The following is a 26,196-nucleotide window of genomic DNA, read 5'->3' as shown; positions in this document are numbered from 1 at the left end:
GGGCATCCACAGCCTCCTTGGGCAACCTGTTCCAGTGTCTCACCACCCTGTGTGTGAAAAACATCCTCCTCATATCCAACCTAAACCTCCCCGTCTCAGTTTAAAACCATTCCCCCTTGTCCTATCACTGTCCACCCTCACAAACAGCCGTTCTCCCTCCTGTTTCTATTCTCCCTCCAAGTGCTGGAAGGCCACCATGAGGTCTCCTCGCAGCCTTCTCTTCTCCAAGCTGAACAAACCCAGTTCCCTCAACCTTTCCTCATGGGAGAGGTGCTCCAGCCCTCCAACCATCTCAGTGGCCCTCCTCTGGACCCATTCCATTGGCTTTGTACAATTCAGATTTGTAGCCTGAATTGACCTGAAACCAACCCAGCAGGGCCAGTGACTCCAGAAGGGGCTGTAAGGAAATGATGCAGTGCAGTAATTGCTGCCTACTAACAGCACAGGTCCCAAGTGCACTATGCTCCCTGCAGACTGTTTTAGCGTCCACTCACAGCTTTGGCAGAAGGCATCTCCACAGTACGAGGATTTACTCTTACTTGAGTTACAAATTGCTTTCTGGTTCATTTGTTTCCTTGAAAAGCTCTAATAAGCACTAAGCAGTTATGGTTCCTTCTTAGGATGTGCAATTCAATCACACTTTAGAGCAAGGTATTTGTTTTCTGTATAATCAGTGTATTACCTTTTTCTCTGAGATCATTCTCTTCTATTCCCCGTGTTGGTTTGCAATATATTGGTTAACAACCGGTGCAAGCAACGTTCTCCAGCACCCCAAGTCTACCTTATATTCAACTGAAGGTAACAAGCAGTGATTCCCAATAAGAGCAGCTCATCAGCATGGCTATGAAGTTGAGCTGCTCGCTCCCTGTGCTGCAGCACACAGGAACACAGGGAGGCAGGCAGGGAGGGCTGCAGCAGCCAGGTTCCCACAGCAGGCTGCCCACAGCTGCTCTCTTGCCCCATCTTTCTGGCAAGGATTTACCTGCGTTGCAAACAGAAGACTTTTCACCCATTTGTTAAATAAACTTTGTTTATTCACACAAGGCAATGCACACATATTGCAGATGAGAGGCCAAATGTTCCATCAAAACAGATCCCCTATTCCTAATACTGCAAACTCTATGGTAATTTTTCTCTAAGAACAGTGATACCTCGATTAACCAGCACATATTCACCTTGAGCCACAAGCCAAACAGAACCAGAGTCCAAGCCCAGGTGTGCTGTGCTGGGGCCAGCACAGCTCTCAGATCACTCAAACTGCCCCTTCTCTGTTTCTTTTCCTTCGCTTCTCTTTTTTTGTTGACTCAAAAGAGTTCGTCAGCTTCACGTAAAATTGAACTGGTAAAAGCCAGGAGTGCTAAAAAGTTATTTATTCAACAGTTCTGTCACAGTGTTCCATGTCAGCAGGAGTAGTGCCTGTTATTTCTTAGAAAAGATGCATAGATAAAAATAAGAAATCAACTTTCCTATCAGAAGATGATTACAGTAAGAGATTGCAGCCATGCTCTGCTCAGCCACTCCTTTCTGAAGGACAGCCTTCAAAAGAGTCACCACTCCACATGCCTATGGACATCTATGAACGAAAGCTGAACGAACACAGGACTTTAAGGTCTACCTGCTACAGAAACAACTTCTTAAGATTGTAATCTTCATACCAAATTAAACAGACAACGTGTGTGCCACGTGAAGGCCGTACCAAAATGGCAGCATTGCTCAAAGCACACCTCTGCATGGTGATATTGCAGGCAAATGGAACTGCTGCTCTCAGCTGACTGTAACTTAGACATGGTTGCCAATTCATACTAGAAGAAAATGCATCCAGTATGGACGTTCTCAACATCATGGAACAAACCTATCACAAGAAAATTCTCATTTTAAAGTCGCACCGATTTCTGTGTTAGCCATTGAGAGTTTATACGAAAGAGCTGAGCTTCTCTACCACTGATTCCTGATACAAAACAGCAGGTATAAACCTAACGTAGAAATCCAAAGTTAGATAAACCCTTTGGCAGCATGTTCAGTTACAATGAGGCCTAAAAAATAAATATGATAAAGTACAGAAGTACACAGAGGAAAAAACACCACCAGAGCCCTCTAAAGACACTGTTATAATCATAATTCAATTATTGTACACTATCTACAAGTTGCATATTGCAGGATTTGGAATATAAGAGACGACAATCACAAATCTGGCCTTTATAAAATCCCAGGCTTTAACAGTATGCATATACGTAGGTGTGTAGAAAATCTCAGACAAATGAGTATGTACATTATTTATATCCCACACAATAATTAACTAAAGTGATCTGGCCATCTCCAATTAATATCCTCGACGGTTCTGCTGGATCAAGGTTTGGAATCCAATCAGATCACGCGCCCTTTCCTCTCATTTACTGATAAACACAGAGTAACTACATAAATTACAGCACGGTTCAGTTGGATTACACAGCAATTTGGAACAAAGTAAACCCTTACCAAAAATATCTCAAAACAAGAAGAATTTTGAACAGCAGCATTGAAATTCATTATTATTCCTCTTAACAAAGGTGAGGAAAAAGTTACCAAAATACTTCAGTATTGCAACAAGTGTCATTTACACTAAGCTACTTCAGAGGGAAGGATACAGACAAAGTCCCACCAAAAGGAAAGACAGCTTCCTTCTAATTGCACAAATTGAAACAAAGGTGATTGAAAGAGCAGGTACTGAACACCTCATTCATTCCATAAGCACAAGGCTGCAAGTGAGTAACATCCTGGTACTGAAGGATGACATAAAATGCAAAAGAAATGAAGGTGGCAACGAGTGAAGGGTGGTGTAATATTCAACAACAGCCTGCAGTCCGATTGCTCTCATTTGGTAGAAAAATTTCATACCAGATGTGCTTGTTGAGACACATTTGGAGTTTCATATATTTAACAGAATGCTTCATCACTTATTTCCTTGCCTTATTTTCCTAATGTAAAGATTATTACTCATCATAATAATGTTAAAATATGTATAAATATAACTGCTAAGGTGAGTGGGTAAACAGGAGAATTAAGTGATTTTTTTTTTTTTTCCAAAGGCTGAAACAGTAAAAGAAAAAAAATCCCACATTCCTGGAGGATAACTCACCTGCTCCTCTTGTAAAAGGAAAAAGAACCCACCCATTAAAAAGTGCATCAGGGAAGGAATCCTTACATTTCTTCTCTTAGCCACCAAATGTGACACTTCCACAGTTCCAAGGTAATTTCTTTTCCACAGACACATCTCTCGTTTTCAATATGCAAGGATTCCTGCTGTTAGGTCAGGAGCACAATCCCATTGCTGCCCATACATAGTGTGTTAAGCAGACTTCTTTCACCTGGTTTAAGAGTTTCTCTCTGACTGTACCCAGTGTTTATTTAGACACAGAAATGGTGGCAACAAAAGGAAATCCTATAGAGGCAAGAACCCTCTGGTCTGGACAACTGCTTTTCCACTTGCCTCTCCACTGGAAATGGAACAAAGGCAGAGCCCCACAGTCCTAAGCGTCAAACATTCTGGAGTCCTTCCTGTCACCACACAGAACTACACTTCTCCTTCACTTCTACATACAACAACAACAACAAAGGAAAAGAAAATCTATTCTGTGCAAGTTCCTGGCACAGCACCTTGTATTCAGAGTACCCACACAGGCCGCTGGGAGCATCCCTTGCGTGCTTGTGCAAAGGCAATGTGTGCTTGCTATACCACCTGTGCCCAAAGCCACTAGAGAGTTCAAGCATCAACTGCCCCATTCCCACAGTTCCTTTCAAGAGAAACACATCAGGAGCTGCAGCTTCCCAAAATCTAACAGGCAGCACTATAAAAACGTCATTTCTCCTATATCTGTAGGTACGTGGTCCTCTGTCACAGTATCAAATCATTTTCTCTTCCAGCTCTCATCTGCTTCACTCGTGCAGCTGTTCCAATGATGCAGCACACACCATACTGTAAAGCTCACCACGGCAGCACGGAGAGGAGGTGTCTGAATCAGCAGAGGAGAGCTCTGTAAAGCTACTTGGATGGAAAGATTACAGCGAGACACCAGAGGAGACGATGCGTAACGAGAGCAACACAGAACAGTGCCTATGCATCCTTACATTTCTAGAAACACATAAAATTAATTTTGGATGCTTTTTTAACTTGAATTCAGACACTTGAATTCAGACACAAATGGCATTTCTTGAAACCACTGAAACAAGGGCTCAAAGCAATCTGAAATTATTTTAAATCATTAGCTCACGTAGTTCAAACTATCATTAAGGAAATGATTAACAATCAGATCCGATGCATACTGTTACTCAGCATCACCCTAAGTTGGGTTATTTTAAAGGAAAATGTATTTTGATATCTGTGACAGGTATTAATCAGAACCATTAGATTCAGCAATCTCTCTTCATTATTTTGGAAACAAGCCTGGTCTGTTTTTAAAGGAGAGGCTGTTGATGGTAATTGGTTTGTTGCTGTAGAATGGAATGAGGAGGAACTGCCATGGGATAACCCGGTCCTTGAGGCAAACTCGATGTGTTACTCTGGTAAGCTGCCATATCCACCGAGCCCATCTGCTGCTGGCTGTACGCTGCTGTGCTGGCAGCTGTGGGGAGGCCAGGGCTCTGGGTCACAAACGTCTGGTTTAACACAGAGTCTGGTCCTGGGCTGTAACAAAACAAGACAAACTCGCATCTGGTTCTCTGATAAGCATTTTTTCTTAGTCCCAAAGCTTCCTGTACGTTTCCAAAGTGGTAAAGCAGATTTGCACATCACTGTAAAAACCCCACAGTCACAGCCTCTGTGAGGGTGGTGAGGTCACAGCACTGCTGACCAGAGCTGTGGGTGCTCTGTCTCCTGAGGTGCTGCACACCATGCACAGGGCCCTGGGCAGCCTGGCCTGCTGACAGCTCCCCTTGCCCATGGCAGGGGATCGGTGCCAGATGGTCTTTAAAGTCCCTTCCAACCCAACCCAGCCCGCAATTCTATGCAAAGAGTAACATAAGAGTTTGCTCAAGTGACCGATACCTTAAATAAGCAGTTTGTACAGGCTGAGTTGCTCCAGAAGAATTGATACTTTGAGGCAGAGACCTGAGCTGCCCCATCTGATCAGGTCCTAGGCCATAACCTTGGGAAACGGTGACTTGGTGAACACCTTGGATCATGTAGTTCCCACTAGGTGGCTGTACAGGATACGACTAAATAATAAAAATAAAGAAAGGTATACCTTTTATTTAACCAGCAGTAAATGTAGCACAGAATACAACTACAATGAACAAATACTTTGGGGTTCAGAGTCCGAACGAACTGATTCTGAATTTATTTTCCTAACATGGCTTTAATAACAAAACATACAACTTCTAACACATGCACAGGTTTGTAACAGGCATCCTTTATTCCATCGCAGGCATCTCTTTCAAAAATGCACTGCTCACAAGCTCTGTGGTTCCTTATCTGAGAGAACAACCTGTTTGCTCAACACGCCAACTCTGCACCTCCCAGAAACCTTCTTTCTTTTCCACCCATTTGCCTGGTCTTTTTCCATTCTCAGCATATTTTGACACACAAAACATGGCTGAGTGGGGAGCTGAGCACCACACAAGATTTGTTATTTTATACATTTTGCAAAACTTAACAATAGTCTCAGACTACAACAGAAGGAAAGCAAAAACTTCAGCTTCTCATATTTCTGGTTTAAGCTAAGCCTTCACTCAGTGCTGGTGGAACAAGTGGGAAAGCTTGCTAACACAAGGCTATATTGCTCATTGCTTTTGAACTTGGTATGGCTGTGTACTGATACTGAAGGAACAGAAGTGTATGTCAATATTAGGCCCAGCACAGATACCATTATCTTCTATTTTTCACTGCTGGGTGCATTTGCCTTAAAGAAGTAGTAACCTCCTGTTGCTTTTTGGCTTCAGTTACTTCTTAACCTCCAAATATAACGATATTTTCCACCATAACCAGAAGTTAAGGACACAGAATTACTTTAAACTGACATTTTCAGATCTAGCAGTTGCTATAGCAACTATTCTTTTCCCAGGGAACAATTAACATTAAATAAAATTCACTAGAAGTAAAACCAGTCATTCTAAGCTTCCTGTAAGAAAAGATCTTTAAAATCCCTCTTTCTTCTCCATCTTTGTTTTCTCAGAACACCAATGTAGCACCCCAGAGATACTGTAAATCAATTTTGTGCAACTACACCCACTAATGTAATAGCCTTCCCAACCCCCTGCCTTAGGAAATCCACAGCTAAAACTAGATTAAGGTTTTTATACTTAGCAAAAGTGCACTGCACTCGTGATTAATGCACTAATATCAAAGTTCACTCACATCCCTATTAGATAAGAAGGCAACATTACTTTAAGAGTGAGAACATGACTCAGAGCAAGAATATCCTCCAAGCTGCTGAACGACCCTGGAACACAGAATTCTAATGGGGGGCTGGGGGAAATCACAGAAAGAGTCATTTCAGTATTCTCAATAAAGCATCTTTCTAATTGGAGAGTAAAATTAAGATCTATAGCTTATTGCATGAGCTACTAACTGCAAATTAAAATACTCTGTTTGACTGCTTGAATGCTATTTTATTCTGAAAGCTACAGAAAGTCACCAGGCAATGTCAGATGGTTCGTAGGCTAGCAGGAAGTCTACACTTCTTCATTTTTGCTGTCATCTTTTTAAATAGAAAACTATATTAGGAAAGTCTCTATTTCCAGACAGGGATACTGACCTGCACTGAAACACCAGAAGATGTAGGAGGGTATTGTGCAGGATGGTGGAGTTTGGAGTAGGCTGAATACATCGGCGTTTCATTCATCAGTTTGTTATAGAGCTCCAGAGCTTCTAGAACTTTCACATTCAGTTCAGATAATTCGGAATGTTTTCTGTTTCAAAATAAATACGTGCAAATACTAAGTTTCTTCAACATCTAGTGTCAGATAGTAACACAGGAGTGATTCATTAAAGGGATCTGAGTATAAAAGAAAAAAAAAAATCATCTTCAAAGGTAGATGGCAGATTTCTGACACGTCTGTACTGCGAAACTTCCAGAACCTACTCTGCTTCTTACACCACTGCAATGGAAGAAAGGTCAAAAAGGTGAACAACAATCCTTCCCTAGTCATAATAAAGCAGCAATTACCTTTTCATCATTAAATATCCCTTACAGAGTTTGAGGGAAAAGGGGGAAGGTGCTGTTTGACCAATTTTTCTTGCACAGAGGACAGTGAACAGCAGACTGAGGACATCTAGACAGACTGCAAAAGCCTACAAGCAGTAAGTGCTAATACAGAATGCACCCAGTAACTTGTGCAGTAAGTCAGGAGAGCAGCAGCCAAGCCTCAGTACACAAACAAGGCTTCTGTATCTAGGTGTCAAACACCAACAGGCAGAATGGTAATTCTTGCAACACTTCCTACCTTGGGAAATGAAGGAGAATATAGAGGAAAATGAATACAGTGGCACGACTTGAAGTATTGGTACATTATGCAGATACGTTATGACTCACCTATCTATCTCTTCCAGTTTTTCATCTATCAGTGGACCCATCTGCTGACAAATAACTGTAAAGACAAAAGAGCTGAAGTAGTTAACATACTGCACAACTGATTTTAAAATGTAACCAAAAAATACTTTATCCAACTACACTAAGAAAGCATCCAAAATTAGAGGGTGGATCTAGTTGTCACAGCAGTCCAAATCCTCCACCCCAAACAAAGAAGGAAAATACTTTGCTTATTCTGCTTTGTCATCCTTCATTGTCTCTCCCTCTCCAAACAAAAAAAACTACTGATGAAAGTCACACAAAATTCTGCATTTCTGCTTGCCACGCACAAGGTCTATGACTTACCTCTTACTGGAATCCCTGGACTGCCTATGAATCTCCCCAGATTGTCCTCCCACCTCTGCCCCCCTGGAAGTACACTTAGTTGTTCCTATATGCTTCGAACTGAGCTGATCATAAATGAACAGAACTCCCCCTTCCCCCTTAGCAAGCTGTACCTTTTTATATACAATAGTTTATGTTCTACAGAGCTTAGACAGGTGGATAAATCCTGCATGGATCAGGCAAAGCACTCTCACTAGAAGTAAAGCAAATTGCTTGGTTAAACACGGAGTTGGCTTGGCAACTATGAGAAAATGCAGAGGCACACATATAGCTCCATGCTCCAACTGTGAAATTAACCATTCTACAGCACACCAATAATACACACCCTGGTTTCTTTGTGCTTAAAATAAATACAAAAGAATTACCAACTCAATCCATGGAAAGTAATCATAGGAAGCAACACACGAGCTAGCAAACTGGGTGCTCAAAGTACCTTCTGAGTCTAGAAGATCTGAATCAAGATTCAGGTCTGTAGGATCTATACTCTGAAGCACCTGCAGCGTTTTATCCATCTTATCCTGAAAGGTGGAAGAGAAGATTAAGGACAGCTATTTCCAAAGCGTGGCACAGACAGCCTTTTCATCTTCAAATTAAAAGCCTTATATAAAATAGTTACCTTTTAACAGTCACTATCAAAATAACGTTTTAAACAGTTTAAAATATCAGCACTTTTGTATATTGAAGTGACTGCATACCTCATCTATATAAACTGGCTCAGGTTCTGCTTTCTTAATTTCTTCTGTAGCATCCTCAGGAACACAGTTTTTATCTACAGTTGCTAAAAGAAGAACCAAGAGTAACACATCAGCAGAAAAGAAACTCTGTTAGCTTTATGCTACCTGGTATTATTATTTTTCCACCCATTCAGCACCAAACTTTTAAATATCACAGAAATTTGAGTAAGTACTTTAAGTTGGGACCATAACCATCTGCTAGGGAAGTAATACCTTATTCCTACATAAGGATGTGCCCAGTACCACAAGAAGAAAGTAACAGCTTAGAACCAAAAGATGCCATGAAAGCAAGCTACAGCAGAGGTAAACGGTTGCTTGCTGGTTTGACACAACTTCAGGATTTCTCCCTCAATTCTTTTCTCAGGCTGGTATCAGGAAGTTATGGTGATTATGAGCCAATCAGCAGTTCCACCATAAACCCACATTTCTAATGTAAAAGGTTAGCTTTCAGTAGCTAACTTACCTGCCTCAGGTTCAACATTTAAATCAGAAGTCACAAAATTAGATGGAAACAGTCCCACTCCTCGATGGTTTTCACCCTTCCACCAATTGGTGTCACTGGGGAGACAGAGCAGTGTTACAAACTTGTAACATTAACGCTCAGCATCAATGACATTTTGTGCTTTGATAGGAAACCTTGATATCTAAGGCACTGCTTCCCTGCATGCCCAAAAACAGTGGCAGAAGAGAGCCCAGGTACAGATTAGTACAGCAGCAAACCCAAAGCCAGGAGCTGGGAATGGGTTGTGGAGGAGATGATCAATCACTTCAAGTTTAAGGCACTGACTAGATGACAGCCCATTCACCTCAGAGCTTACAAGAGGTACACAAGTGAGGACTAACATTAGAAATAATTGATCTGTCAAAGTCTATTAAATTAGAGCAGCATAAGCAAGTTCTACTCCTTAGCTATCGCTGGAGGAACAGTGACAACAGTTAACAATAACTACTGAAGCATTTTTCTTCAGTTTTATTCCTAACACATGCAATGCTTGATAGCCAGAGATCTCACAGTTTCTGGAACTAGCTAGAATTCAGCACTGTAATGTGTGTACATATATTCTTATGACATGTTATAATCCATTAACATAAAAATTACAAGTTGAACCTACGCCATAAAACGAGTACCTAAAGGAACACACAGAGGTAAAGAAACATCCAATCACTGGAGAAATACATGAACTAGGGAAGGAGGGCAAGGAAGGCTCTGCAGGAAAGCAAGATTCAGAATGTTTTTAAGGTATAAAATAAATCAGGAAAACATATGTAAAGAACAGTGGATGATCAAGGGATGTGAAGAAGGCCAGAGTGACAATATACACCTGTGGAAAAGAAAGCATCAGGGGAAAAAAATGCTAGCCTAACACAGTTGCAGAATTAAGGCACCTTCATCTGAGTGTATTGTACCTGTCATCCAAAACAAAAATAATCTCTCCACTTTTAAAGGTGAGCTCATTGTCCTCGACAGCTTCAAAGTCATAGAGAGCTCGCACCTTCCTCAGGTTCTGATTGGTTTGCTGCACATCTGTGGAGGGGTACAAGGATTTGGTCTCCATTTGTTGCTGCTTCTGCTCTTGTAAGGACAATTCAATAGCTACAACGAGGAGGGGGAAAAAACAAGCAGTTAAGTCTATGTATTTTATCCCTCTATAGAAAGGTTTATTGCTTTCCTAACCAGAAGAAATATATATTTTAGCATTATGGTCTGTGCAAGTTTAAAATCTTTGTTTGCTCCAAACTACAACTGATGTTTTATATTATGACAGCTTTACTCTGCACTGCAATAGAATTAAAAGACAAGTAGTACTCGTGCACAAGAAACATTTCAAAACCAACCTTCAATCCTCAGCCTGCTGAGCCCTTGCTTTCGATTCCATGCAGCAGAATAAAGTGCAGCTTCATATTTCTATGCATTTTGGCATAACAACTCAGAGCACAAGTCAAACACAAGGCTGTGACTAGTAATTTACCTTTAGCTATATCTTCATCCTCTTTGTTTTTGCTCGATGAAGAACCATTCTTAGCAGCATTTGTGGTAGCCTGCAAATGTATTAACAATAGAATAACTTCACATTAACAAAGGGGGAAGAAAGCTCTATAATTATATACTTAAAATTAGTAAGAAGCTGTTCCCTGTTAGCTGCCTATTTTGAGCATTTCAGAACTGACCCAGGATGATTTTCTACAAGAGAAAAATCACTTCACTGTGGAATCTCATCCACATTTAGTTTTCAGAAAAGAACAAAGTAAAGTAAATAATCAGATCTCATTTATTTAAGGATTTCATTTAAATAACAATGTTGGTAGCACTACTTAGATGAAACAACTCACATTTAAAAGACTTCCCACCTTTGTCCTCCACCTCACCTCTCAAAAGGAAAGAAAAGCTCTCTGCAGTCCCACGTTTGTGAAGTTAAGTTATTAACCAGGAGGTGGACTTGCTAAAAGGAGATTTCTCTCCACATGACAGCTAATAGCTACCCTCCTCCTCTGTTTTTGGAAGAGTGAGAATGAAGAGCACATGTCTATCAAATTGGGAGCTTCTGACTTGAATAATTTGAGTCTCCCCAAGAGCATAATGAAATCCTTCACTTCAACAGGGCATCTTCGTGCAGGAACAAACAAACTGGTTCCAGATACTGGGATCATCCATGGTTCTAGGAACCAATTCTGTACAACTATACTAATAACCCTCAGCTTTGTTTTTTTTGCAGTGAAGCGTATGATGCAGAGACATCAAGATGTCATTTTTATGTGCATCTGTAGGAAGAAAGCATAACTGGTTGCCAGCACTCCCCATCTTCCATGTTTCTGCCATATGTTTTAACACTTATCCTACATTTAGAGGTGAAAACATCTTTGTGGAGGAAGGAAAGATTGTAGAATTTAAAAAAAAAAACAGCACACAAAAAATCCACCACCTGTGTTTAATACAGAGAAAAGTGAACTTCTTGGAAGGGATACGTAACTGAAGGCATGTTTCTGATTTTAAGGAGTGTTCTTCACCAAACTCATTTTGAAGATAATATTTAGAAGTTTAAATAATAAAGCATTAAAAAAAAGAAAACTTGTCACCATTACTGCCAGCTGGATGATCAGACACAGCATGCCACAAGTAAAATAGAAAGAGCAAGTGAGGTTAGGGACTGGAGCACCCATCACTGCAGAGATGGGCAACTCCTGACGTGGACAAAAAAACACGAACAAGAAATGGGGACTGAGAAAGGAAAGCAGAGCACAGAACATCATTTCCAAATAAAATGTCTCACTTTCAGACACTGCCAATTGTTTTGTGAGGCTCTGTGAAGGAAAAAACAACACAGAAACGTGCTCCAAGTCAGCCATTAGAACCATGAAACACCAAGTGCAAGGGGTGGGTGTAGGACTGCTCTGATTTTTGAGGTATGACAGGTTGATGAAACTCTAAAAAAAAAAAAAATTTATCTGAAGACAGATCTAAAATGAAACAATTCAAAGACAGTAAGAAATAACCTTTAGTCTGTTCTCACTTTTCCTCAGTGGAAATTAAAAAGTAGAATGAAATAAACCTTAGTGTCAGGAGGCAACCAGACTTTAACAAGGGTCCTACTTCCCTCTGATCAAAAGATCCATGCATGGTTTCTTCCTGCTGTTCACTGACAGAGGTCTAACAGGAGAAGCACTGTGTATTCCTAATTGAGCTTTCACCTGTGATCCAGCTGCAGGAAAAGTGACGCCTTCTTCTTTTAAAGATTTAATAGTTGCAGATATTAAGCTACACTGTGGGTCTTTCTGAAATTCTTCTGACCACTCCACCATTAGAGTTTTCAGCTTCTCACTGACTTTTGGATGAGCCTAGAAGACAAAATTGCATAGAAAGGGATGCTTATGCTTTAAAGTGAGCAGGAATAGTTTTCAAACATTGTTACAAAAACCATTTTTACTATAAATATCCATAACTGTCTTGAACAAAATGAGAATTGAAAACAACCTAAATATATATATGCAAATTTCACATGCTAACAACCTCATGCCAAGAGATAGCCCACCTGCAAAAGTCAGCCACACATCACTGTGATATGGCTAAAGGACACACTTCTGAGCATACCTCAGCAACACTGCACTGGAGCTGCTGCTAATCTTGTAATGGTCTTAAAAATACAACAGCAACAAGTCTGACTCTCCATTGCAGCAGCAACTACATGTGATGGCTATGCCAGCACTACAAGGGTCAAACACAGCCCAAAGCACTTTAGACTACAAACACTTTCTGCTTTTGTTTCCAGCTAACGAAAAGACTATTGCCTAAACCCAAAGCAAGCAAACAAACCACAGGCTGATGAATAAGATTTCTGGAGCTGGTGGGCCACCTCATCTGTACGAGGCAAGTTAAGAAGATACAGAGCTTGGGACCACACAGCTGTGGTGTACAGCCCAGACTTCCCATTAGAGTGTACTTCAAGTCACAGCATAAGCCTGTGGCTCACAGCCAAACACATGCTGAGCAGCAAGAACAGCAACAAGTTTGGGCTCAAGCTGGCATTTATTTGAAAGAAGACATTTAGCCCAGTAGGTTCATTATCAGCACAAAGGTATTTGTTACACTTGTCTGAACTAATTTTTTTTTCAGAGAAAAGGGAGAAAGCACAAATTTCACAGGCCCTCTGATGATTATTTCCACAAATGGGTCAGGGACAGAGGAAAACACAAGTATTTCCCAACAACAAAATACATTATGCTCCTGTAGGCAATTCTTCAGTGGGATTTAAGGTTTGTTTTTACATTCACAAGCACTGTCAGTCCATGAAGGTCAATGTTCTATTTCAGCATGGACTGTGGCTAATGGGAATGGAGGGGAGGACTTCAAGACCTATTTTTCCACAGAAAGGGAGAAACAGAAGAGCTGTGAACTCATTTTGCTTCCCAGCAATTTTATTAAGTTTCCTTAATTGCTTTGCTCAACCTCTGATGTTTCCAGGCCTCCCATATACTTGAAGGCTATCTTCTTTAGCCATTTTTGTCTTCAACTGGAGCAATAATAATGGGAAAGCTGCTTCTGCTTATTCAATTCATTGTATCTGGATTTAGATCCCATCAGCTGCACCATTTCAGTCTTCCTTTCTTGATAACCTCCTCATTCAGCGTTCTTATAATCTCTAGAAACTGAGAAAGTTGTCTGATGTCTTCCTCTTTTCTGTGTCCAAGCATAGTTTTCAGTTATCCTTGTGTACTTCAGCTTATGAATTTCACTAAAGCCAAATAACTTTCCAAAGAAAACTACTTCACTATGATCAAACTAACATAGAGTCACAAATCTTAATTAAAAATGCTCATGTAATTTTTGGGAGCTGATAGTAAGTATCAGCCTTCGTTTGCTTAACAGTAGAAATGAAAACACACCAATTCCACTGATGAGACAAACAGCCAGCAATATCTGCAACTGCACCAGAACTAAACATCACTAGTGTATCAACTCAAATGTCTGTTTTGGCAATCCATTATTGTGCTGAGAGAAAGCAAAGCAGTGATAAAAATAATTTTACCCAACTAGCTGAAGTTATAAAAGATTACCTTATTTATTATACCTCGAGCTTCACTAGCAAAATCACGAGAACAAACTTCTAAGTGAAATATTCTTCCACAGTTTGATACACAGGCTCCTAGAAGCTGACAACAGAAACACAATTATGAAATTGTTTGACAACAATATCCAAATCAAAAGCATACAGAAAAATTCAATTCCACCCCTTGTTCAGTATGTACACCCTCACTGACTTTTAGTGAAGATCTGACTTCTACAGAAGCTTATGATTGATCAGGACACCCTTACATGAAGAAACACAGCAGTTCTGGAAGATAGTGATAGGCTACTCACTGTAAGTGCTTGCAGGGCCACATGGGGAACTTTATGATTTACTCTCCTCATGATGGCTTTAAGGCAGTCCTTTGCCCTAAAAGAAGAAGAAGGTACTAGTGACAAATATGACTTTGTAGAACAAATTTCACAGAACATGAGTATCTGGTAAACAAACAAAACTGCCTCTGCTGAAAAAAAAAAACATAACCTAACCCATACTTTTTGCAGAATGGCTCTGGAAGAATACCTAGCACATCACTTGTTCTTACAAGTGTACTGGATTGGAAGACTCCATGATTATGCTGGCATTCAATATTGATTTCCATAAAAGCGACAGAATAGGTCACAAAGAGATCAGCTGCCACTAAGCTGAGGAAATGGATTTGAAATAGACAATGAAAGAAATGTCTACGTTAAAAAATTAAATCAAGAGCAGCAGTGATTAAATGGTTATTTAATTGGCTACAATAAAGGCTCTCTATAGATTGAATTTCAAAGCCATGTTCACAGGTTGTTGGCTCCCGGGTCCCATTTTCAAGACACTTAAGATACGTCACCATTTCTTAATCTGATTCAGTATAATTTGAGGTAAGTATTGAATAATAACAATTCAAATGTCACTCTGCTAAGGAGCTGCATGCGTGACAATGAGCACTAAAGGCACATAAGGGCTACAGGAGCTGATGCATGTGTTATTTGTGCTCACTCAGCTCACAGTACAGTTCTGAGCAGCAAAATTAGGTTGCTGTTGAAAGCAGCTGTGCCACCTCTGTGCACAACACGAGCGCTCCAGACTCCCAGGAAGCCACAGGGCCAGATCCAGCAGCAGGTACCACAGAAACACGTGCACCACTGCCATTGTGGATATTCAGTTCAGAAGAATTGATGAAACCTGTTCTGAAGGGGGAAGAAAAGCTCCAAATGTTCCACTGGATGGATGTGGTGGCCTCTGTACCAGCTACTCTGGTCCACCACTGCAGTCCTGGTGTGCTGAGTTACTTGCTGATGTACACATGGCCAGAGAAGTTTAGGTGTAGCTCTAACATTGAGTACATCTGCCTGTAATTCATGACCTTCAACAAGTTCAACATACTTGTTGTTCCAGTATGTACTCATTTAAGGGTAGCCAATAATCCTTCTTTCTTTCCAGAACGCATAAAGAACTTTCTCAATGTTGTAACCTTAAATATTACACCTAAGTTACAAAAAAGAGAGAAATCTACCATCATTTAGGAATTCAAGATATGTTCTAGGTCAAGATGACTACAAAATCTACAACATTTTATAACTCAGAAAGATCACCTTTTATCAATTATAAGATCACCGAATTACCACTTTTGTGTCAGTATTACCACAGAAGGTAAACACTGATTCAAAATGAGTATTGATCCCAGTTTTTACTCCTTTTTTCTCCTCCATCAATCCCACTCTTCCTAACAAATAAGCAAATTCCCCATCATAACTGCTCTATGTGCTTTTTTTCCCTGCAAAGAAACTAGTTCACGTTTTCCTACTGGCACAGTTGCTTTGCAAAACATATGTAAGATTATTAAATATGAATAATTTGGTCTACTGTGCAGAACTTCCTAAAATTGGAACACACTCAGCATCTACCAAGTGCTCTACTGGAAATCCTGCTGGAATATTTCTTTCCAAGAACTTTAAAGCCAACCACACACATCCGTAGGGCTCACAGAAGTGCTGGAGCTGTAGTGCTTCCTGTAGCTGAGTACAAGGAGTGTTTTGAGATGCGTTACTTCTGAAGCAGTATTATTCACACCAACGTGAAACCACACGTCACGATGCCGAGTACAGCTTACCCATTGGGAGTACTTCCAACTTTGTCACATATGTCCATAATAAGACCCCAGTCCTCACTGGTGTTGTGTTCATTCGTAGCCTTTTCTATAAAGAAAACAAGATTGATTAAGCGTAATACTCTATTAAATACAGATTCCTGCAAGCACATTCTTTGACAGTCGTATGAAAAAAGAAATCCCACATAGAAGATACTGAGATTAGTGCTACTTCTTGGTACTTTATAAAGTTCTTCACACAGGAAGAACAGTACTGGAATAACAAGTGCATTCAGTATTTAAAAGATCTGAAAAACAAAACAACTCAAAGTGTAATGTTATTGAAAAAGAAAACTGCTTCTGCTCAGTTTGTTTAGTTACTCCAGGTTTAGGTCAGAGCCTTAATTTAGAGCCTGCTCAAGGTCATCTCATCTTGGCACTCATGATGTATTCCACGTGGCTGTTCCAAGAGAATTAGATAAATCTCTTGAGGACTCTAAAGAACAAGATCTTGTCCTTAGGACAGCTTGCGAGATTTCTCTGGACATCCAAACATCACAACGAGTGTCATGAGAAATCACAGCATGGCCTGGGTTGCAAAGGAGCACAGTGCTCATCCAGCTCCAAGCCCTGCTGTGTGCAGGTCCCCAACCAGCAGCCCAGGCTGCCCAGAGCCACATCCAGCCTGGCCTTGAATGCCTGCAGGGATGGAAATGAGATGGAAGGGTTATAAAGGTCCCAGAAGCAGCCAACAAAACCAAACCACCCTTTCAAAAGCATGCAACTCTACTCAATACTTACAGCATTTTAATCCATACGTGAACTGATAAAGCTTAATGTTATTTATTTCTGCCACCCCTTTAAGTTTTTGATGTTATTTTCACGCCAGGTTAATATTGCAATAGCATCAGAATAACTCACAAAAGAAAATATTCCACATATCCCGTTTGCTGCCTTAAGATTTAATTTTACTGTGCCATTTTAATATTCTGACTGAACTCAAAGGCTTCTATGTCCTATATTAATTCCATCAGAATTAATTCCATCAGAACTTCATAAACAATCAAGAGAGTACCTTAATTGTTACTTTAACAACATTCGTCTCAGCCTGAGAAGCCACAAGGTCCCTTTGGGACTGAGCAAGTAAAAGGCTGCTTAGCAGACTACAGCAGAAAGCAATGGTCCCTCTCCATTAACACGATGGTGTTCTGTGATAGGAGCTGTTTCCAAATTACAAGGTTTGCTGACAGCAATCCTGCCTCAGGACAAACCCATTTCTGGATGTGCAATTAAGCAACTCTTTCAATAATCAGCATCACTACTTAGTTTTATGGTCAAAAGTTGTAGCAATCCTTGGCTGCAGAATGGCTTTCACAAAGCAAACATCAGCACAGCAGCGCCCCTGAAAATCTTTTATTGCAGGTGGAAGCACAGAGAGCAAAGAGGAGGAATGGAAAGGTGCAATTCTGGCCCTACATTATCCTCACAGTCTAGAATAACTAGTTAAGGAAAGCAAATGCTGTGCTGAAAGTATGTTCCTACAGCTCTAACCTTAAAATACTTCTCCTGGAAAGACACAGTTGTTGAATTTTCTTGTAGGTACTTTGGTATTTTTAGGACAGAACCACAAAATTCATCACTTGTTCTTGAAACTAAATGAGCGCCTGCAATTCTATACAGTTTAAGGTGCAATTTAGTGGGGGAAAAAAAGAAATCAGAAAAAAACAAAGAGTCCCTACATGCACAACACTTCCCGGCTGTGTGAGCTGAACGTGCAGAACAGCAGAGCACAGCGCTGGGTGCACACAGCACAGCCCAATGCTGGCTCCAGAGCTCTGGCAGCTGAAGCTGCTTTCTAACAGCACACCTCCACCCCAGCAGCACCAGCCCTCCCAGCAGAGCCCATCAGTCACACGAATCCATCTCACTGACAAGAGCAGCCGTCAGCTGTGCAGATAATGATGACAAATGGCACCAATACCAACAGAACAGAGGCGGTGCGTTATTTAATCCCGCTGCCTGCCTTCAGTCACACTGCTACGAAGCCTGTCTTCCTCTGAAATTCCCAACACTGCATTTTGGTTTTTCCCAACCTCAGCAATGGCTGCTGGCTCAGGAGGATGAAAGCTCACCTGCAACACCCGAGTGCTTTGGTACAGGTGGGCACAACTAGCAAGCAGGCCCACCGATGGGCACTGCCAGGGGTCTGTGCTCTGTTCATCACACACACCACTCCACTTGGGCACAAAAACATGTAGAAAATTCAAAGCAGCTTTGTTTATAAGCCAGTGAAGTGCAAGCTTGTAAGCTAACTGTGCAGCATAAGCAGTGCTGAACCAAGCACTTTGTACACAGTCACGCAGATCCAAAAAAAGTGCTCGCAAAAGCATGTAGTAATGATTTCCTGACACATAAATGCATGGATGTGCATCAGACTCCTTCTTATATCCATGTTCATTGCTCTAAGAGCAGATGTGGTCCTGCAGGAAATAGGAAGGCTGCCCCATGGCAAGCTCTTACAACTTCTGAGGTTTTCCTCCTTGCCAGCATGACAAATTTAACAGCATCTGTCGCTTTGCTTAACACGAGCTCCAGCTGAAGAACAGTCCCAAAGGAAAACTACCTCACAGATGCTAGGACATGGACTGTGATCAGAGGAAACAGATGTGGGAAGATGCATTTTCCAACATTTCCTCTGTGCTAAGGGAATATAAAGAAAAAAGTCACAACTTATGCTCTGTAGCTCTCCAGCTGACGAGGAAACACTGAGTTCAAGCTTAGTTCTGCACATGATGGTAAAATTATAATATATTTATTTTTACTGCCAGTTTGAACACTAAAAAAAAAAAAAAGCCAAACCCTACCACCACCCCCAACCCACAATTAATCGCTTTCAACTGGATCAGTTCCCCGATCTGATTTGCCATGCAGCTGCATGAGAAATCATGCCAACGCAAGAGAGGAGATAGCACTAAAATGAGCTGCTGGGGAGGGGATGGGAACTGCTCACTGGTATTACTGCCAGTAGAACTGCCTTAAAACACAGCCACCTGCTCCTCATGGAGGGAAGGCAATGCCTCAGCATGGGGGGCTACTGGAGCTTATCTGGGCCCTCCCTGCACCACACAGCACCCAGGGGGGGACATCCCAGCCCAACAGCACCCATTCTGCTTCCCTTATTTCCCAAGAGATGAGTAATATGCAGAAATAACACCAAGAGGCAGGAAAAAAAAAAAAATAAATTACTATTCAATGTGTAAAAGAGCAGTGCAGCAAACCTCCAAAAGCATTCCTGGTCACATCTCATCAAACATCCAGTCCTCCAGCTCTAACGATCCTGGCACAACGTCAAATCATGTGTGCAGATCAGCAATAACCAAGTGCTGGTGCACGGTCACTGGTTGGATCCACACACACCACAGCAGGAAGCAAGGGGACATCACATGAGCAACTGAGGGAACTTCCAACACGTATTGTGAACATGACAAGAAAGAAGAGCAGGGCACTGGGAGAACCTCACAGCTCCCAGGCGTTCCTTGGTTGCTCAGCAATCCCTGCCACCATAACAGCACAACACCACGTCCTACCAACACGCAGCACACCTCGCACACATCTCTCACTGACCAACACTGCCAGAAATCTCCATCCCACATAGTGCACACCATACAGCCCTGTTCTGCTGGCAGCTCTGCCTCTACGTGCTTTGCATGCACAGCCTCCACACCTGCAAAGGATTTCGTTATCTCCTATGAATTCCCTTGAGCAAAGCCTGCCTGCAATACCATACCACGTGTAAGCCAAGAAAATAAACAAACACAAGAACGTAGCTGTTTTTTTTTTTCCTTCTGTCAACTTTTACACTACAGAGGGAAAAACAAGCAGTCAAACACTGATTTTGCAAACAACATTTCAGTTTGATTTGCTGTTCGTTACAGCCTGATCACTAAATGACAATTTTCTAGAGACTGATTTGCATCCTAAAGCGATGTGAAACAGAAGCTTGTAGGGACACACGTATTTCAAGTTTTACTCAGTGCCATTCTGTGTATGTAAAAACAGTGTTTGTGTAATAAAAGTGAAAGATTGGGGAAAATAAATTGAGAATTACTGCAGATTGCTGGTTTACTTTCCCCAAAGAAAAGCCAGAGCCACATAAATGAATTTCTGGAAAGCAGAAATTTAATCCTGCACACCTTCTTTTGCTTACTTTGCCCTCGTATATCCAAATCAGTGAAAAGGCAAAAATACAATAACCTTTTACTTACTGATTAGAAATGTGATCACTACAGACATGCAGTGATCAAGGCAGGGCTGAGGCTGGAAGCAGCAGTCTTGGTAATGAGAAAGAACTGACACGAAACTGCAGATTCAGAATCCAAGAATTCGTATCGCTCCAATCAAAATCAAGTCACGGATTGAAGACTTTTAAAAGATTTAAAGAAGAGAAAAAGACCTGAGCAAGAATGAAAACCCCTCACCAATCAGCTTGTCCACAAACATTTGCAAGACCTTAGGCCAAACATCAAAAGACACTGAGATGAAATGGAACCACAGTGAATTTCGACAGAATGCAGCTATTCCTCAGGCAGGACACCGTGCCAAGGGTTAATTTAGGCATCAACCGGTCTGTCCAGCACTCAGTGAAACGTTTCATAGGAAGCCATCTGTGAGCTGTTAGCTACAGTTCTTGGATCGGTTCACATAATAAGGAAGACACGTTGTGATGTAAAGCACTCTAAAGAAGGCAGGGAGCTCAACCCTCAAGAATTAGTCTTGAAATGAACATATTTTGGCAGGCACTGGCAGCAGGAGTAAGGGTCTGCAAAGGAAGCTAATGAAGTTGGAAGGTATTATCAGTAACAGGGAAGATTAGGACGTCACACAAGCAGAAATGTGAACTACTGATGAGTGGGTTAGACAGAACAAGATCGCAGCAGGACAAAATGCAAACTCACACAGCCAGTCTATCAAAGATTCTCACAGGAACAAGATGTCAGTGGTTGGAAACAAGAGGAGAAGCACAAGCACGCCAAGTGCAAGCACAAGAGGATGCAGAACACCACATGAAGCAGATAGAAAACAAATATAACACTAGAATAAAACACAGCAAGTAAACACTTCAGCAAAGAACAAGGAAACAAAATGTGATCGTACAAGTTACCAGCAACCCGTGACATGGCATGCAATTCTGGATGCCATTCAAACTACACAGAAAAAACACTTCCTACCCCCGGGATTGTATTAACAACCTCACAAAAGAAGGCTAACTAAACCAAGGATGAAAAGCAGTAGGCTTGTCCTCTGCTGGAGGAGCTACTACTTTTAGAAGATGAAGGTTATTTAAGAAGAAGGCTTGCAGTAGGGGGAAAACAGCAAGTGCATATGGACTAACAATGAACAGATTTAGATAGGAAATTAAAATGCTTCAAACCCTTTAGAGAACTGAAGCCTTGTGGTATTCTCTCAACCAAAATAATAATAAAAATAAAAAAAAAACACCCACAGGTGAAAGGAATGGAATTTCGGAAACTATTAGATAGGTTAATCTCATGGAACTGCTACCACAGACAAAGCAACCAAAGCAAATGCTGAGGAAGTAAGACCTTACTCACATCAGCTGAAAAGCAAACACATGAGTTTAGAACTAAGAAAACAACAGCTGCAGCTGTGTTTATCTGTAATTTCTAAAGGCCCCCTCCCAAGAAAGCTGCAATACCAAAGGCATGGTGTGAAGAGATATGTGAATCAACCCAATTTCTCACTGCCACCAGAAGCAGGGCTCCATTTCCCCCACCGACCCTCCCAGGGAGCCCTGCCCCTCCTTGTCACTGCCACTTCAAAGCCTCTGATGAGCTGATTCAAGCCACCAAACTTCATCGCCTTCACAGATGATCTCATCTGTCAGCCAAACACTTCTTTGGAATTTGCTTTCTGCTGAAAAGAATGCACTGAATCAGCCCAGAGAGCAACCCACAACACCTGAGCAGACGAGAACATGGAAGAGCTCTCCTTTCCAGTAGCATCAGGACATCAGTAGAGCTCAACTACGCTCGTGGCATGCACCTTTATTTTTCTAAATCAAAGAGATGAATGAGAAATTAAAACCTCAAATCGTAAAGTTAAAGCTCAACAAGAGCATGAGCAGCTTCAGCTGAGTACCACCAGTGAAAGTACAGAGCAACCACAACCACTAATTTGATACTTCGTGTTGTCTGATTTACTAATAATAACTAAAAGAAAAAAGCTCCTAGTGGCAAAAAGTAGATCTTCTTCAGCAAGGGACTGTAAGATTTAGCCTCAATAATTATGAAATTCCCACTGCACTTGTTTAATTGTAGCACATGTGAGCAGTTCTACTCACTGTGTACAGTACAGTGTTTAAGAAACTACAGGCATACTGACCACCAGTTTGCAACAATCTTTAGAGTCATTGCAGCCTTCCAGTTTGGCAAAGAGCTCTGTACAGCTGTGAGTCTCCAGTTCAAGAAGTCTCGACTTGTGCAAATACGTCAGAGAAAGATACACAACGAGTTCCTTGAAACAAGTGCACTGGTTGAAGCTGGCCTAGCTGGTTGCTACTTCATTTTAGCCACAGGTCAACACCAAAGTCAACTGAAGGCAATGCCTTCAATATACAAACGTTGAAGGCCCATGAAGAAAGCAGTGCACCTTATCACAGAATCCTTAGAGTTGGAAAGGACCTCTGAGGGCCATCTAGCCCAGCTCCCCTGCAGTGAACATGGACACCACAGCTAGGTCAGGTTGCCCAGGGCCTGATCCAGCCTCATCTTGACAGTCTCCAGGGATGGGGCGTCCAGCACATCACTGTTCCAGTACTAATGACTGTAAAAAGCTTTTTCCTTTTATCTAACCTAAATATACCCTTTTTGAGCTTGAAGCCATTTCCCCTTGTTCTATCACCACAGACTGCTAAAGAGTCTGTCTCCTTCCTTCCTGTGGCTCCCCTGTAGACACCAAAAGGCCGCTATTATCACATCACCTCAGAGCATTGTCTACTCCAGGCTGCACAGCCCCAGCTCTCCAAGCCTGTCCTCATAGGAGAGGTGCTCCATTCCATTCCACGGATTGATTTCGTGGCCCTCCTCTGGATGCTCTCCAACAGCTCCATGTCCCTCCTGTACTGAGGACTCCACACGTAGACACAGCACTCCAGGTGAGCTTTACCAGCACAGAGTAGAGGGGCAGGACTTACACTCACAAGAAGGAAATGGGGTGTTCACACGAGCACTGACAGCCACCGCTTCTTCCTGTCAGTGGCCAGAATCCTGCCCTAGGGAACCTGCAGCCTCATGCAGAGAACCTGCAGTGCGCTCTAGGGAACTGGACTGGGGGATCTCCAAGATCTCTTCCAGCCCCTAAAGTTCTGTGATTTCATAATGATGAATTCTACTCGTACCTAAAACCCTGGGGTTTTAGGCAGGTGAAGAAAATGCAAGTCTGACCCCGGTATCTAGATTATTTTTATTGCTTTCGCTACAGTGCAATTCAGAGCATGTCCAGAGAAGGGCAATGAAACTGGTGAGGGGTCTGGAGCACAAATCTTATGAAGATCAGCTGAGGAAGCTGGGATTGTTTAGTCTGGAGAAGAGGAGGCTCAAGGGAAACCTCACTGCACTCTACAACTTCCTGAAGGGAGACTGTATGAGGAGGGCTTTGGCCTCTTCTCCCAGGCAACAAACAGGACCTGAGGAAATGGCTGCAAGTTGTACCAGAGAAGGTTTAGGTTAAACATGAGGAAAAACTTTTTCTCTCAGAGAATGGTCAGGCACTGGGATGGCTGCACAGGGAGGTGGTGGAGTCGCCATCCCTGGCAGAGCTCAAGAGGCATCTGGATGAGGAATTGCAAGATATGGGTTAGTTTGTGGTAGCAGTGGTGATGAAAAGACGCTTGCACTAGATGATCTTACAGGTCGTTTCTAACCTTGTGATTCTATGGTTCTACGATTATTATGTAATGCTAGAAACGGGCCTTTAAAAACCAGAAAGACAAAAACTAGTCACGGAACAAACTGGACGACCCAGAGAGCAGCGATGGACCGCAGCCCGACCCGCACAGCCCGGCTGAGTCACGGCCGCACCAGCCCGGCCCACGCTGCCCCCGCTTCTGCAATGGGACGCGGCGCCAGCTGGGGCTGAACCGGGGCCGCGTCCTTTCAGACACCTAGCGCACACAACCCGACCCAACGAGGTCGATCTTCACCTCCACGACTCCCAGCCCGAACCGACGAGCCGCACACACCGCGGCTCCGAGAGGCGGACGGCCGCAGCCGCCGCTCCCCCCTCGCAGGCCCGAGCCGCGGCCGCGGGCCCCGACGCCGCGCCGAGCCGAACAGCGTCCCACTGGCCGGCCCACCCTTCCCCGCTCGCTCACCCACATCCTGCTCGAAGGGGTTGGAGGCGAAGAGCGGCATCTCGGCGGCGGCCGCACAGCCCCGCTGCGCCGCGTCCCCTCGCCCCGGCGCCTAGCCGTCCCGCCGCAGGCCCCCAAAGCCGTCAGCGGCGCCCACACGAATGCCACGGGGAGTCAGGCGACGCTTGGGGCAGCCCGGGGGCCTCACAGGGCCGGGGTTTGGGCGGGACCCTCCCTTTCCCGCCTCAGCCACGCCCCTCCGCTTCTGGCGCGTGACGTCACGGGTGGGCGGGCGCCATTTTGAGGCGGTCCCTGAGGTGTGTGGGCGTGCGTTCGTTGTTTGCTTTGCTTCTGTTTTCGCTGTGGAAGCTGCATCGCGGGGCGGTTTTTTAACCCCCTACTGTCAGAATCTGGCTTTAAAAGATATCTGAGCGCCCAGGTGGCGGTGTGGCAGCGGGTGTCGGAAGGCGGGAGGCACGGCGCTGTGGGGGTGTGGCTGTGAGGAGGCGGCAGTCCCTGAGGGGATGTGGCTACGGAGCGCCGGCTGCAGCCTCGCCGTACGGCTCGAGGCCTTTCCTGTGGCCTGGAGGGAGAGGGCTGCCGAAATCCCCACAGCCACACAGCGCTGCTCAGAACTCCTCTAACGGCTGCGCTGAGCGACCTGTGGGCGGCCTGTGTGCAGCCGTGGCCGAGCCCCGGAGATCCTGGCCGTGACCTCACACACAGTCACCGCACCGCACCCAGCACGGGGTTCTTGGCCACGTCTCACGGTGTGAGTCTGAGTCACCGTCTGCTTTGACTCCCGGCTCGTGGAACGGTGGCACGGCTGAGAACTCTTTCACGAAAGATTTCCGTATGATTCAGTGATGCTTTGTGCCCCTTTGTTTCACATACTCACAGAATGGCCTGGGTTGGAAGGGACCTCAAGGATCATAAATCTCCAACCCCCCTGCCACATGCAGGGTGACCAACCTCCACATTTAATCCTAGACCAAATGTTTCAAATGTTCGTCACCACCGCTTTTGTCTCAGCTGTGAGACAGACGCATAAAGCCTAGCACTGCACGTGTTACACAGAGGGTTGGAGCTGGATGATCTTTAAGGTCCCATCCAGCCCAAGCTGCTCTATGATGAGAAATAAATTCCTTGAGTGTAGAATCATAGAATGGCCTGGGTGGAAAAGGACCACCTTTTCTGGATGATCATCCAGTTTCAACCCCCCTGCTATGTGCAGGGTCGCCAACCAGCAGACTAGGCTGCCCAGAGAAAGGTAGAAGAGATTGTTTTGTGTTTATTCATTTCATACTTGTACATCATGTTTTATAAAAAGGCTTTGTGGTAAAGACATCTGCCTTCACAGGCAGAAGTTCATAACATGAGCTATCTCAATAAAACTAATACTTTCAAGGAATTCTGGATTGGATGTGAGAAATTGAGCGTAACTTGAAGAACACACTGGCATTCCTTGAAAAATGAAGACAGTTTGCGTTTCCTGAATATTTCGTCGATCAAAAGCGTTTATTTCAAATCACATAGAGCTAATTATCAAATGCCTTTGGCTTTGCTGGTGGTG

General features: G+C 43.0%; 1 protein-coding gene across 1 annotated transcript; it reads right to left on the bottom strand.

The window, feature by feature from the left end:
- Positions 1-1,012: 1,012 nt before the first annotated feature.
- On the bottom strand, positions 1,013-24,723 carry STAM2 (signal transducing adaptor molecule 2). Its single transcript, XM_042877823.1, has 14 exons — positions 24,645-24,723; positions 16,277-16,361; positions 14,475-14,550; positions 14,171-14,266; positions 12,308-12,454; positions 10,591-10,660; positions 10,028-10,214; positions 9,084-9,178; positions 8,582-8,664; positions 8,320-8,404; positions 7,506-7,560; positions 6,729-6,882; positions 5,021-5,190; positions 1,013-4,660 (listed from the first exon to the last, which is right to left on the bottom strand). Exons 1-14 carry the CDS (start codon positions 24,682-24,684, stop codon positions 4,432-4,434), a joined length of 1,572 nt encoding a protein of 523 aa, XP_042733757.1. The 5' UTR covers positions 24,685-24,723; the 3' UTR covers positions 1,013-4,431.
- Between the last annotated feature and the right edge of the window lie 1,473 nt (positions 24,724-26,196).

The sequence above is a fragment of the Lagopus leucura genome, unplaced genomic scaffold (genome assembly GCF_019238085.1).
Source record: "Lagopus leucura isolate 7727_CA_CO unplaced genomic scaffold, USGS_WTPT01 Super-Scaffold_100019, whole genome shotgun sequence".
In the NCBI taxonomy this organism is placed as follows: Eukaryota; Metazoa; Chordata; class Aves; order Galliformes; family Phasianidae; genus Lagopus; species Lagopus leucura.
This window is presented reverse-complemented; position numbering and strand designations above follow the sequence as displayed.